The following is a 13911-nucleotide window of genomic DNA, read 5'->3' on the forward strand; positions in this document are numbered from 1 at the left end:
AACATTTGTTGAACAAGAAACAAATAGAATTGATTGTGCTATGAGCAGTGGATATTCTGACACTTAATACTTTGGTGTACTTCTTTACAATCTTTCAATACCTAAGGGTATTTTTCCCTTCACTATATTCACAATAGAGATACAAATTCATATCCCACTTTGTTCAATTTACATTTTTTTATGTAAAAATCTTTCAAGTTGTTAAGTATCTCCTATAACAGTAGTTTTAATGCCTGCATAATAGTCAACTTGAGAAGATGAATCACAGATAATGAAATAACATCTCCATGACTGGTCATGGTTTTATGCAATATTTGAATTTATTAAATAATGTAGTAACATGTGTCTTTGATGTTTAAAGTTATAATTTGATTGCAATTTGGGAGAATGATATTAATATCATTAATTTGTTTACTGGACAGAATTTCCTTACTAGACTACCAAATGTTTGAAAACAAGAATTCCATTTACTCATCTCTATGTCCCCAGCTCTGCCTTGCATGTAGAAGGTACCTAGTATATGTATATGGAGTTGAATTAAATATACTTTTTTCTTTGACAGTTTCCCTGCTCTTTCGCAGAGGGAATTTAAGAAATCACTTGGCAGTCATCAGTTGTTAAATGAAGGGAACCTCTACAAGTATCTACTTAGACATTAAAATCTGTTATGAATGTCTTGGGATATAAAAACTACATACTCTTGCATAGTCTGTTTACTGTATAGCTTTTTTGTTAAAAAAAAAAAAGCTGCATTTCACCTTCATTTTCTCATCTAGAAAGTAGCTGGAAAAATGTTAGAAATCCTGTCACCTAGGAATCTAATAATGACTTAGTATGAATTAAGAATAGAAAAATGGGAGTTTTAGATGCGATTCTGTATCTGACAAAGATGGGTACATCACTAAATGCCACAGTTGAACCTTAGTGTAGCAAGATATGATTGTTTCTCTAATGTGTAAAAAAGTCAGATGAATGCAAAATTACATCAATGATATTTTAGATAGATGATAAGGTAATTTTCCAGATGTCTAAATCTTTTCTGGAATAATTTGTAAATAAGCTAATAATAGAAGCTTTAATATATCCTTGCATACTAGATTGATAATTAAGATCAATTAATATTTTTTTTGGGAAGAGAATGGCTAGCTGCTTACCAAACCGATTTGCCAGCCTCCCATGCAGTTAGATGTGCCCATGAGACTGAGTTCTGGCTAAAGAAATGTGAGCAGTAATTACAAGTGCTATTGTCAGGTCTGGCTCTCTTACCCATAATCCTCCTTCTTTCTCCATATGGAATGGAAAGGACTTCAAAGATCTCAATGAGTGTGGAGACAAAAAATACACAGGCACAAGTCCCTCGGTGTTTTAGTGGAGCAGAACTAATAAACTACTGGTTTAAGCTCCTGGGATTTCAGGATTTATCTGTTACAAAAGCCTGCAGAAATTTATATTTGTTCATTTCCAGAATGTTCCAGATGGGATTTAAGACAACTATCTTGTCTGAACAGCTTTAAATAAGAAAGGAGCTAAAATGTCTAGGTGCTTTCAGCACCAACTAATTAAAACTAGGTAATCTCCAGCAAGATTCCCCTTCATTCATGAAGACTCATACTTCAAAAAGAGTCTAGTTTTTCACAAGACAATAGATAAAAATCAAGAATTTAAAAGGGGAACTACTTAACAGAATTCTACTCCATTTGATTTTATTTTCCCAAGTAAAATTTAATAATCTTATGAAATAAAAAAACTGGTCTTCTGTGGTCACTTCATAGAAAAGTGGACATTTCTTCATAGAAATGTGGACATTTCATAGAGAGTGGCCTGAGTGGATCTTGAGGACTGAGCAGTTAGTACAGAAAGGCAGGCAACATTTTATTTTTTTAACTCTACCTTCAGAGGGATTTAAATGACTAACCGGCAGGAATTTTTACCCTAGATTGTGGTTTCCTGAATTTTCTCATTTGTGATATGAGATACCTAACCAAATCTTAACATCTACCTCAAAAGGTTAACCCAGTGCTTCCAGAAAACTATCCCTGCAGGATTGATAGGCTTTTAGTACTCCCTTCAAGTAAGAAATTTTATATGTCTAAGAGCCATCATCTGTAATATTTCCCTTTCTCCAGATAAATAACAATAATAATTCTCAAATAAATTCTCCAAATAAAGAACAGTAATAGCCAATATGTATGGAGCTCTGACATCATATGCATATGACATTCTATTCTCACAATAACAGTAGGGTAGTTACTATAATTCCCATTTTAAGGTAAGAAAACTGAGAATAAGAGATAGTTCAGACTTAAACACTTTATTTTGTGTATCTATCCTCTTAGCCATTACCTTATAATGCCATACAGATTTGAAGCACTGCATATCACATTTGTGAGGCCCTCAGCATCTTAGCCAACTACCCTTTAATAATATTAATTTCAAAGAGAGATCTCAAAGCTAGACAAAAAGCACTTTCATCTTTAAAAGGTTTAAGTAGAATGTGCATATTCTGTATGTCCAAGTATTTCTATGTAGGCCAAAAAAACTCAGAACTGTGGGAGAAGAGCAAATAATTTGCATTTCAAAGAGATGAAAATAATCACAAGAACAGAGGGCTCTCCAATTTGAGGAAAGATTAAACGGAAACTATTAATTAATGACTTAAAACAAGCTCTGCTAATTGTTTACTAGTCACTTGAATACAAAATGAACTTGTGTTTTGAAATAGATACAGTCCAGTGGAAAGTGGAATCAGAACCATGAAAAAAGACACCAAAGCATAGCCCAGAGGGAAAAATGAGGAAATTTTAAAAGGAAGCATTACTTTCTTAGTTGCTTAAATAGTTGCTATCTGAAATGAGTTGTATTTAGTCATACTATATGAGAAAGGATTAAAGGAGCACAGGATAAAAGTTAAGAGCTCTGCCTATGAAGCTGAACAATTTTCATAGAAATGGTGGTACCATTACTGATTAAGGCTATATGACCTTTGGCAAATGACTCAACCAACAAGCAGGGTAGAGACACAAGTGCTTCCAGAAGATGTGTGGAATCCTTCCTAGTCTTCCACTGTAGTTAAGGGCACATCATGACTTCTGACTTCTTCCTGAAAAATCTAGAGAATACATATTAGGCTAGACAGCCTCTTTTGTGACAGAGTGGACGAAGTTGCCGCTGTATTGGGATTATTCTGCATTGACAGAGTTTTTCTGGGCAACTGAGTTTTCCCCATGCAAAATGAGAGCAATAAGCATGAGAGCACCAATACATGTCTCAGGTCCTTTCAAGAATGCCACTGGGACGTTAATGGGGCCTCAGCAAAAATTAGCTGGTGATTATTTCTAGGGACAGTGGCAGGAGTACTCCACAAGCCAGAATAGAGATGCACTCTTCCAGATCAAGGGAAATATAGCTGAGATAGCCTGTGATCATGTGAGTCCCAAAGAGCCCAGAATTTGCCCCATAAGAGGAACCAGTTTTCAAATATCCCAGTCTCAGAGGACACTAAGTTATTTATAAAAGCTGCAGGTAAATAAGAAGTTTCCTGATCTCTCTTGAATCAATTACAAAGGGACAATAGAAAAAAAATCTTAATATGCTGTCTCACTACATCTGTGAGTCCTGCTTGTTCAATTTACTAGTTGTATGACCATTTTATATTAATTTCATTGCATTAAATCATATTAACAGCTATTTTTTATACAGATAGATATTTGCAATTATCATTTGGTTTCAAGCCTATATAGATAATGTGAGTTAACTAACCAACTACAGATCAAAATGCTATCTTCAGCTATTTACACAATTGGCAATCTGCATGTAATTAAGGGAGGTATCTGCAGTAGTGGGTAACCTACATGTACATGTACACCTACCTACATGAGCCACTGAGTGACTTAACCATTACATTTGTGACTTGTGTTTAAAAAATATTATTTTATAATATAAAAAACCATGGATGCTCTCCAAATCTGGCTTTCATGTTGGCTGTTTTCACTTTCTCCTTGAATGCTTTTCAGGTTGAGCCTCGATATTGAAAGTTTCTATTTCCACCCTACAAAAATTGAGTCAAGAGAAAAAGGTAAAAATACAATGCTTCGGAGGGTAATTGGAGATCATGTAGAAGGATAAATTTTATTCTGTAGAAAGTTCAAATCCAGTGTACACTGGGGGTCCTTCAAAGAACATAGGAAACCCTCGTGAATTTCAAGACTTACACTAAAATTGATTTCTTAGTTTTCAAATGTCTTAAACAACTTCCACAGCTCTTCAGGATCTGATTTTAGCACAGACTGGAATTTCTGAATTTACAGTTCTAGACACCTTGACACTATCCCCTCAGGTCTATTTTGGACACCTTTTTCATTAAATCCTTTCTTTTTCTTCCCCACCTCCCTCAGCACCCACCTCTCTCTATTGCAAAATAGCTTTATTGGGGGAAAAAATCCTACCATTAGCTAGTGTGAACATTTAAAGAGATTTCTCTGCTCTCCATTTATTGTTTTTGTTCCCTTGTTCATCTGCCAGAGAACTAAATTAATCATAGGATTCCCAGCATAAACAATTTATCATTACCTTATCGTCTATTAATGCAGCTGTTTCTTTTCTAAACTTACTTTTTAAACATCCAGCAACTATCACTTCTTTCCTTTACTGCTTGTTTTCTTAGATGTAGGCTGCTTAAAGCTTTCCATTTTTCCTTCTCACTGTATCATCCATTTGAGGACCTTTTTCTCTAATATTCTCGCAGTCTGTACTCAGAGGAGATGCATGATTTGGCATTTTTTTTATTTGGCATGATATCTCAACAAACTAGACCATCATCCCATAAAAAAATGATAATGACCACTGTTATCTATGTGCTAGGCACCTTACACGGACCATCTTTGACCCTTACACTTATTCTCCTTTATTACCATAATTTCACAGAGAAGTTGGGAATCAGAGACATCATCTTCCTACTTATGTTCAACAGCTAACAAAGGTCAAACTCAGAGTGTGATCTAGGTATTTCTGGATCCACATTTTTGCTATTTCTGTTCCTTCTTTAAGCCTACTTCCTGATGTTTTAGTTTGTGTTTCTTACATTAATAGCACAAGCTCTAAAATAAATACCCAGCACACAAAAAGTCTAAGTATCAAAATATCCAACTTTACCTACTAGGTTTAGAAAGGTATAATCAGTGTACCTGAGAGTCCCTTTGATCAGAATTAATAGAAAGGCCCTAGTCAGCTCCCTACAGATTTTAGTTCCTGCTTTATTCTTAATGAAATGAAGTTCATCTTGTCAAACCTTGGTCACAGTCAGACATGACAAGAAAGCTTTGATTGTAAGGCTTCTGCTGACAGTGAAAGCTAAGTGGAGTCAGCAGTTGGCCCTTCTGGACTAAAAGTGAACAATATTTGTGATGAGAATAATAAAACACAGCCTTCCTACACAGTTTCCAAACTACATCAAAGAATGATGAGATATGGCCCCAAAGTATCTACTTCTGCCTCACTGAAAGACTATGGTAGAAGAGGAAAGGTACTCCGCATCTGATGGGAGCTTGTCTGCTGCCTGCTTGCTAAGTACTTATCCACCCTTCTACTGGAACCAAAATAACCAATTTTTAAGGAAAAAATTCCAGATACTATCCATCTTATTCAAGCTCCTTTCTGATTAAATTGCAGCTATGACTGAAATTAGATACTGTCATCCCGTATGTTAGACACACTCAGCCAGATTAAGGGACCCAAACAATAAAATAAACTTTCCCTACAGCATTACTGGAACAAATCTGAAATAGAATGCCAGTTATCTCCTTATCTAACTGGTGATATGCAGATTGAACAAACTCTGCCAAAGAAGATTAAACTCTCTAGTAGAATTTATAAAAAGAAAAAAAGAAAAGAAAACCTCACTTTTTACCTTCAATTCAAAATAAACTGAGAAATACAGAGTGTGTAATCAAACTTTTATCTAGAACATAAAGAGTCCTGCAGTTGTAATAGAAAATACACTTTCCCTTTTCTACCAAAGAAATACTTTAAAAGCATTTGAAAAACATTTTCAAGGAGTAAAACAGTAAACTGCCCAGAGAACCCACACATCTTGGCCCACTGATAGACACATTTGAGGAAACCAGGAATTCCTCATCCAGTAACTCTCCTTAAGCTTGCCATCTCAATGGATGACACTAAGTCCTATCCAGTTGACAAAAGGCTAGAAATCATCTTGGCATCTTCTTCTCCTATATCTCTCATAGCCCATCCATAACTAAATCATTTCTAAACACATATTGAGTCTATCCATTTACCCAAACCTATTCCTATGGCCCTAATCAAGACCACTTTTATTCTGGCTTGAATGAATTTAACAGCTTCCAGAGTTTCAACTTTTTCCCTCCTGCCTATCTATTTTTCATGCTGCAGTCAGATTAATCGTCCCCAGATATAAATCTGATCATATCACTCTTTTGCATAAAACACTTTAATAGCTTTCTGTTGCCCTCAGGATAAAGTGCACACAGCTTATCACAGTTTACAAGCCCATTCTAAATCATTCCTCTAATTACCTCTTCAGCCTCTTTTCTATTTCTCTCCTGTATTTGCTCCCTCTATTGTGGACTACTTTAATTCTCCAATCACAGAGTGTTTCCACTGTGTCCATGCCATTGTACTGTTTTCTGTGCCTAGAAATTACTGTATCTCTCTCCATGAAGGATGATGTTGGAGGGGAGGGGATGGAAATGGAAATACACTGTTGCAAGGTTACCATGTATTTTGCCTAAAGCACTTTGATAACTCTAAATAGACTGTGATAAATTAAAGATGTGTACTGTAATCCCTAGAGCATTAAATAAAATGTACATAAATATAGAGAAAGTCAAAAGAATTGAAATGTTATACTAAAAATAGATTAAGATGAGAAAGGAACAAAAAATTCAAATAGTGACCAATAGACAACAAATAGCAAAATGGCACCCCAGAATGCAATCAGAATGTAAGTGGAGAAAGCAATCTAACAGAAGGCAGAGATTGCAGAGATCATGAAATTGATTCAAAAGTGAGAACTAGCCACATGCTGGCTATAAAAGAAACTACAAAGACACAAATATGTTTAGAGTTGAAGAATGGAAAAAGATATACCATAAAAACATTAAGCTCAAGAAAGCTAGAGTGGCTATATTAATCATTCAAAATGAGTTGAAGACAATGAGTATTATCAGAGACAAAGATGGACTCTTTCTAATCATAAAAGATCTGTAAAACAATCTCAGTAAATTTCAAAAGATTGGAAGGTGCAGAGTAGTTCTCTGACCACAACAGAATTACATAAATAAAATAAAGATTCTAGAAAAGATCTACCTAAATACTTGGAATAAGCTAACTCAATCCTAAATCATCCATGGGTCAAAAAAGAACAAAGTAAATTAGAAAAATATTTTCAATGAATAATTACACACACACACACACACACACACACTAAAATTTTTGAAATGCAGTTAAAGCAATGCATGGATTTATAGTTTTAAAAGCTTGTATTAGAAATGAGAAAGGTTCAAAATCAATGATCTAGGGTTCCACCCTACGAAGAAAATAAAAAGAGCAAAGTGAACCCAGATGAACCTGTACCAAACATCCATCTATGTACATTAGTTAAATTATTTCCTTATGATAGATCTTCAGAAAAAAAAATTGTTCATCAGATCCACCCTCTACTTGAAGCATGGATATGTTTATTGGCATAGATTGTGATGATGAATTCACAGATGTGTACTTATCTCCCAACTCATCAATTTGTATGTCTTAAATATACCCAGTTTTTTGTATGTCAATCTCACCTCAATAAAGTGGTTTTTAAAGATTACAAGTTAGGGGGCACCTGGGTCACTCAGTCAGTTAAGCATCCGACTTTAGATTTCAGCTAAGATCATGATCTCATGGTTCCTGAGATGGAGCCTCTCATGGGGCTACATGCTGATAACTCAAAGCCTGCTTGGGATTCTCTCTCTCCCTCTCTTCTGCCCCTCCCCCACTTGCAGGTGAGCATGTGAGCACAAACTGTCATGCTCTCTAAATAAATAAATGAAAAAAAAACTTAAAAAAAATCACAAGTTAGGAAAAAAAAAATGGTTCAAAGGGGTGAACATATGGAACTGAGATATATTTAATTTATCAAGTAACCTTCATCATTGTTCTCCCTGAACTTATTGAAGGTTGTCTCAGCTTATATTTCTTCTATCAGTTCCTTCTACTCTTGTTAATTCTGGATAAAAGTAATTACTAAACTTTGTTAATATGAAAGGTAAAAATGATATGCCCCTGTTGCTTAATTTACATTTCTTCTCTTATACCCGTGAAGTTGGTCACCTTTTCATATATTGGTTAGCTGTTTTAAGTTTGTATTACATTCATTGCCTTATTTTCCATTGACATTTACCTCTTTTTCTTGATGATTAATAAGAGCTATTTAATACTATCTTTAATCCCTTATCTATTATGACTCTATTCTCCAATTTGACAATTGCCTTTGGGTGTTGAATAGATATGCTGTTTATTCGTTTGTTATGCTATTGTTTTTTAAATACATACAATCAAATAGATCATTTTCTTTCACAGTTTCTAGCTTTATTCCTAGAAAATTCCTTTCAGCTCTATTGTAAAATTATTGAATTTCCTCCTAACACATTATTTGTTCATGCATTTTAGTTCTCAATTCATCTAGAATTTATTTTATTGGAACAAGTAAAGTTGTGTAACTTTTCCCACTAAATAGCCAAACATTTATATTTTTCTCACTAAATTAACATGCCACCTTTTACCTATACTAACTTTTCAGATATACTTATATATAATTCCTTATTTTCTGTTTCATTGACTCCATTTTTATGTATCATGCTGTTTTATTGTAGTTTTACAAGTTATATTTAAATATCTTGTAGAATAAGTCTATTGCCATTACTATTGTTTAATATTTCTAATTACTCATTTTATCTTCTTTGAAATGAACTTGAGTATTCAAATCCAAAAATATTATCTCTGTGACATATGTATATACTGAGAACCAATGTCTTTATAATACTGAATCTGTTAAAATACATAGTATATGTCTCTTTTGTATATGTTTTGTTTTGTATATGTTTTGTTTTCTCAAGACAATATTTGTCGCATTCTATGTATTTCTCATTAAAATTTATTCTGAGGTACTTAACTTTCTCAGAGGTGCCATGACTACTCATTTGCGACTATGTTTTCTAAATGTTTTCATTTTGTAACATGTTAATTTACTTATTCTCCTATTCTAATTATTTTTGGGCAATTTGCTTTGATTTTCAAGGTAGACATTAATTTACCAACAATTATAGTTTTGCCATTATCTTTTCCAATAATAATAATTCCTGTGTTCCTATATAATTGATGTCGCTAGCATTTTCTCAATCTTTGCCTTATTTCTACATTTGGGAGGCATTCCTCTAGTGATCCACCATTAAGTTTGATCCTAGTTATTTTTTCACAGATACATTTATGTGGATGTAGACATAGCGTTACATGTATAACATATATGTAAACACTGTGATTGGAGAATGTACTTTTAATTGCTCTTGTACAATCTAGGAGTGAATATTAAAATTGATCAATAACTTTTTATCTACAAATACTGGTTTTCACTACTGAGACTTACAACAAAAAAGGTGTTTGTGGATGAAGTGTATGCCTCAGGATCTCATGTCGAGAAGCAAAGCTCAACAACACATCTCTTGCTCTTCACATGAACAGCGAGTTCAGTGTCTGTTAACTATCTCCAGTTAAAGCATACTCATTTCCAACATCATCTGATGCCTATTTAAGTGCAGTTTAACATGTTCACTGGGTTGGAATTTAATATGAAAGTTCATTTATTTTTTTTTTCTTAGAAGTACGACTCTTTACACTCTTCACTATGTAACCCCCAATTTTTTTTTTGTTCTTTATTTGAGAGAGAGAGAGAGAATACATACTGGGGAGGGGCAGAAAGAGAGAAACCCAAGCATGCTCCATGCTGTCAGTTCAGAGCCCAAGGTCAGGCTCAAACTCACAATCGTGAGGTAAAGACCTGAATGGAAATCAAGAGTCAGATGCTTAAATAACTGAGCCACCCAGGTGTCCGTGTAACCCAAAATCTTAAAGAAAGCATTTTCATCATCATAGTAGCCATTATGGTGCCTTGTTTCTGCCTCTCCCCTATAATTAAAATACCAAGAATATGAAGATATGTTTAAGATCTTTCTGCTTACCTCAAAAAAGAAAACCCCTTCATAAATTAAGACTGACTGAATTCTGAAGGATGTATACCTTCTAACTGAAAGTTTTTAATAGAAAGTTTATATATGAAGCAAATAAAGCCCCAACCTCTTATAGTGGATGTACCTTTGTTTGTACTTTGAACCTCAGAGCCTGACATTGAATGAAGCTTCTATTAGCTTCATTCTGAACAGAGGATGATATCCCAACATTAGAGACACAAACAAGGATTCAAACTGAATAGGTTTCCTCTTAACCATTGACCTCTGTTGTCGTTGTCTGAGTTCAAAATAGAGCCTTTTGTGAAATGTATGCTGTTGGGCCTCACAGTCTCTGCCAGTGTCTCTCTTTCATTGTCAAATACTGACATTGTCATAAGTATAGGATGCTATTAATATTATCACCCTCATTTTACAGCCAAGAAAACCAAACTACAGGGAGCAAAACAACTTACCTCATGTAGCAATAAGGACAGCTCTCAGCTTTCAACCCACATGGGTGTGATTCCATATCCAGGGTCCATTCCATTGTACTTGCTGTTTCATCTATCTATCCATGTCCAAACTCAACTTTTCGTGCTCCTTTCTCCTGCAGGCCCGTGACCGAGGTGTAGACTAAGAAGTGGAGTCATGCTTCACACCGCCATATCATGTTGGCAGCCATTCCTGGGTCTGGCTGTGGTGTTACTCTTCATGGGATCCACCATCGGCTGCCCTGCTCGCTGTGAGTGCTCCGCCCAGAACAAATCTGTTAGCTGCCACAGAAGGCGGCTGATCGCCATCCCAGAGGGCATTCCCATCGAGACCAAAATCTTGGACCTCAGCAAGAACAGGCTGAAAAGTGTCAACCCTGAGGAATTCATATCATATCCTCTGCTGGAGGAGATAGACTTGAGTGACAATATCATCGCCAATGTGGAGCCAGGAGCATTTAACAATCTCTTTAACCTTCGTTCCCTCCGCCTAAAAGGCAATCGCCTAAAGCTGGTCCCTTTGGGAGTATTCACGGGGCTATCCAACCTCACCAAGCTGGACATTAGTGAGAATAAGATTGTCATTTTACTGGACTACATGTTCCAAGACCTTCATAACCTGAAGTTTCTAGAAGTGGGGGACAATGATTTGGTTTACATATCACACAGGGCCTTCAGTGGGCTGCTGAGCTTGGAGCAGCTCACCCTGGAGAAATGCAACCTAACAGCAGTACCAACAGAAGCCCTCTCCCACCTCCGCAGCCTCATCAGCCTGCATCTGAAGCATCTCAATATCAACAATATGCCTGTGTATGCCTTTAAAAGATTGTTCCACCTGAAACATCTAGAGATTGACTATTGGCCTTTACTGGATATGATGCCTGCCAATAGCCTCTATGGTCTTAACCTCACATCCCTCTCCATCACCAATACCAACCTGTCCACTGTTCCCTTCCTTGCCTTTAAACACCTGGTATATCTGACCCATCTTAACCTCTCCTACAATCCCATCAGCACTATCGAAGCAGGCATGTTTTCTGACCTGATCCGCCTTCAGGAGCTCCATATCGTGGGGGCCCAGCTCCGCACCATTGAGCCTCACTCCTTCCAAGGGCTCCGCTTCCTTCGTGTGCTCAACGTGTCTCAGAACCTACTGGAAACTTTGGAAGAGAATGTCTTCTCCTCCCCTAGGGCTTTGGAGGTCCTGAGCATCAATAACAACCCACTGGCCTGTGACTGCCGTCTCCTCTGGATCCTGCAGCGGCATCCCACTCTGCAATTTGGCGGCCAGCAGCCCATGTGTGCTGGTCCAGACACCATCCGTGAGAGATCCTTCAAGGATTTCCACAGCACTGCCCTTTCTTTTTACTTTACCTGCAAAAAACCCAAAATCCGTGAAAAGAAGTTGCAGCATCTGCTAGTGGATGAAGGGCAGACAGTCCAGCTAGAATGCAATGCTGATGGAGACCCTCAGCCTGTGATTTCCTGGGTGACCCCTCGAAGGCGTTTTATCACCACCAAGTCCAATGGAAGAGCCACCGTGTTGGGCGACGGCACCTTGGAAATCCGCTTTGCCCAGGATCAAGACAGTGGGATGTATGTTTGCATCGCTAGCAACGCCGCTGGGAACGACACCTTCACAGCCTCTTTAACGGTGAAAGGATTCACTTCAGATCGCTTCCTTTATGCCAACAGGACCCCTATGTACATGACTGACTCCAATGACACCATTTCCAATGGCACCAATGTCAATACCTTTTCCCTGGACCTTAAAACAATACTGGTATCTACAGCCATGGGCTGTTTCACATTCCTGGGAGTGGTTTTATTTTGTTTTCTCCTCCTTTTTGTGTGGAGCCGAGGGAAAGGCAAGCACAAAAACAGCATTGACCTTGAGTATGTACCCCGAAAAAACAATGGTGCTGTTGTGGAAGGGGAGGTGGCTGGACCCAGGAGGTTCAACATGAAAATGATTTGAGGGTCTACCGTTCACACTATTGTTTCTGTATCATTGTGGGTAACCAGTGAGACTGCTGGCACAGTGAATTACTAGGTTAAAAGGCAGCCAAGTACAGCTGCCCCTGTGTCAAAGCAGGGTCCATGGAAGCAGGAGGACTTCTTATGGAGACTCTCCACCTACAGGCAGGCAGACATGTGTCAGAGCCCTTCACAGTGGGATACTAATTGTTTGCATTGCAAATATTGGCATTCTGGGGATCTCAGTAATGAACCTGAACCTTTGGCTCATGCTCATGGACAATTACTCAACATTTTCTACCACTGCAAAAACAAAAGAAAAAAATAAATAAAAAGGAACAACCTACAATGTAGGCTTTACATATTAAAAAGACACATTTGTCTAAAACATACTCTACAGAAAAATTTGTATCTCTGATTATCATTTGTTAAAGCCTTGCATCATACCATATTGTTGATTCAGCACCACAAAGAAATCAATATATTCTTTACTCTTTTTTTTGAAACATATATGCTGTATATGTTTTAAAGCAATATGAATGAGAGGTTGTGCTTTTAGTTACTCACCATTATAGATCCAAGTGTGATTTCACCTTCCTTTACATAGAGATGACCCTGAGACTAGATCCCTGGAGTTATGGGCAGAGATATGTGGAATGAGGAGTTTGTCTGATGTAGGATGCCAAGAAATAGGACCCAAGGAAAAACTGCTCAACTCTGTTAACTTCTGTTACTATAAATAAAGGCATGTGCCTAGTTTTGATACAGAATGGAATATTTTTTATACTTGTGATATCACACTGGACCAGTTTACTGTAACAAAGCCCTTGGTTTCTCCAGAAGGTTGTGTGCCACTAGTTGTACCTGTAAAATGCAAGGTAGGTGTTAATAATGAAGATGATCCATTTAAACACAACTTGATTTTACTTTCATCAGTTGAGACTAATGGGTTAATAGGAAATCGAAGCGCATATAGTCGTTGTATATACTCATACGGTGATAATTTACCTTGTAGCTGAGATCAATAATTCGATGTTCAAAAGCTCTCTGGATGAAAAGGAGTTTTTCTCAGATGCCAACACAAACCAGGGTGATCCAGGCATACCATGATGTTAATGCAACTGAGGATCTGTTACAGTGATAGCTGTCTGAAGGCTGGATTGCTGCCAGGAAATATCTAGCTACCATTCTGATGTTTTCTA

The 13911-nt window shown here is 36.9% G+C and overlaps 1 protein-coding gene across 1 annotated transcript; it reads left to right on the plus strand.

The window, feature by feature from the left end:
• The first annotated feature begins 10889 nt into the window (after positions 1–10889).
• Positions 10890–12854, plus strand: LINGO2 (leucine rich repeat and Ig domain containing 2). The gene has a single exon (XM_015075389.3). The coding sequence runs from the start codon at positions 10890–10892 to the stop codon at positions 12708–12710; it is 1821 nt and encodes a 606-aa protein (XP_014930875.1). The 3' UTR covers positions 12711–12854.
• Positions 12855–13911: the final 1057 nt, after the last annotated feature.

Source organism: Acinonyx jubatus, chromosome D4 (genome assembly GCF_027475565.1).
Source record: "Acinonyx jubatus isolate Ajub_Pintada_27869175 chromosome D4, VMU_Ajub_asm_v1.0, whole genome shotgun sequence".
Lineage (NCBI taxonomy): Eukaryota > Metazoa > Chordata > Mammalia > Carnivora > Felidae > Acinonyx > Acinonyx jubatus.

What these genes read in the sequence shown, in the direction of transcription:
- LINGO2 (XM_015075389.3), top strand. Translation starts at nt 10,890, where the DNA reads ATGCTTCACACCGCCATATCATGTTGGCAGCCATTCCTGGGTCTGGCT.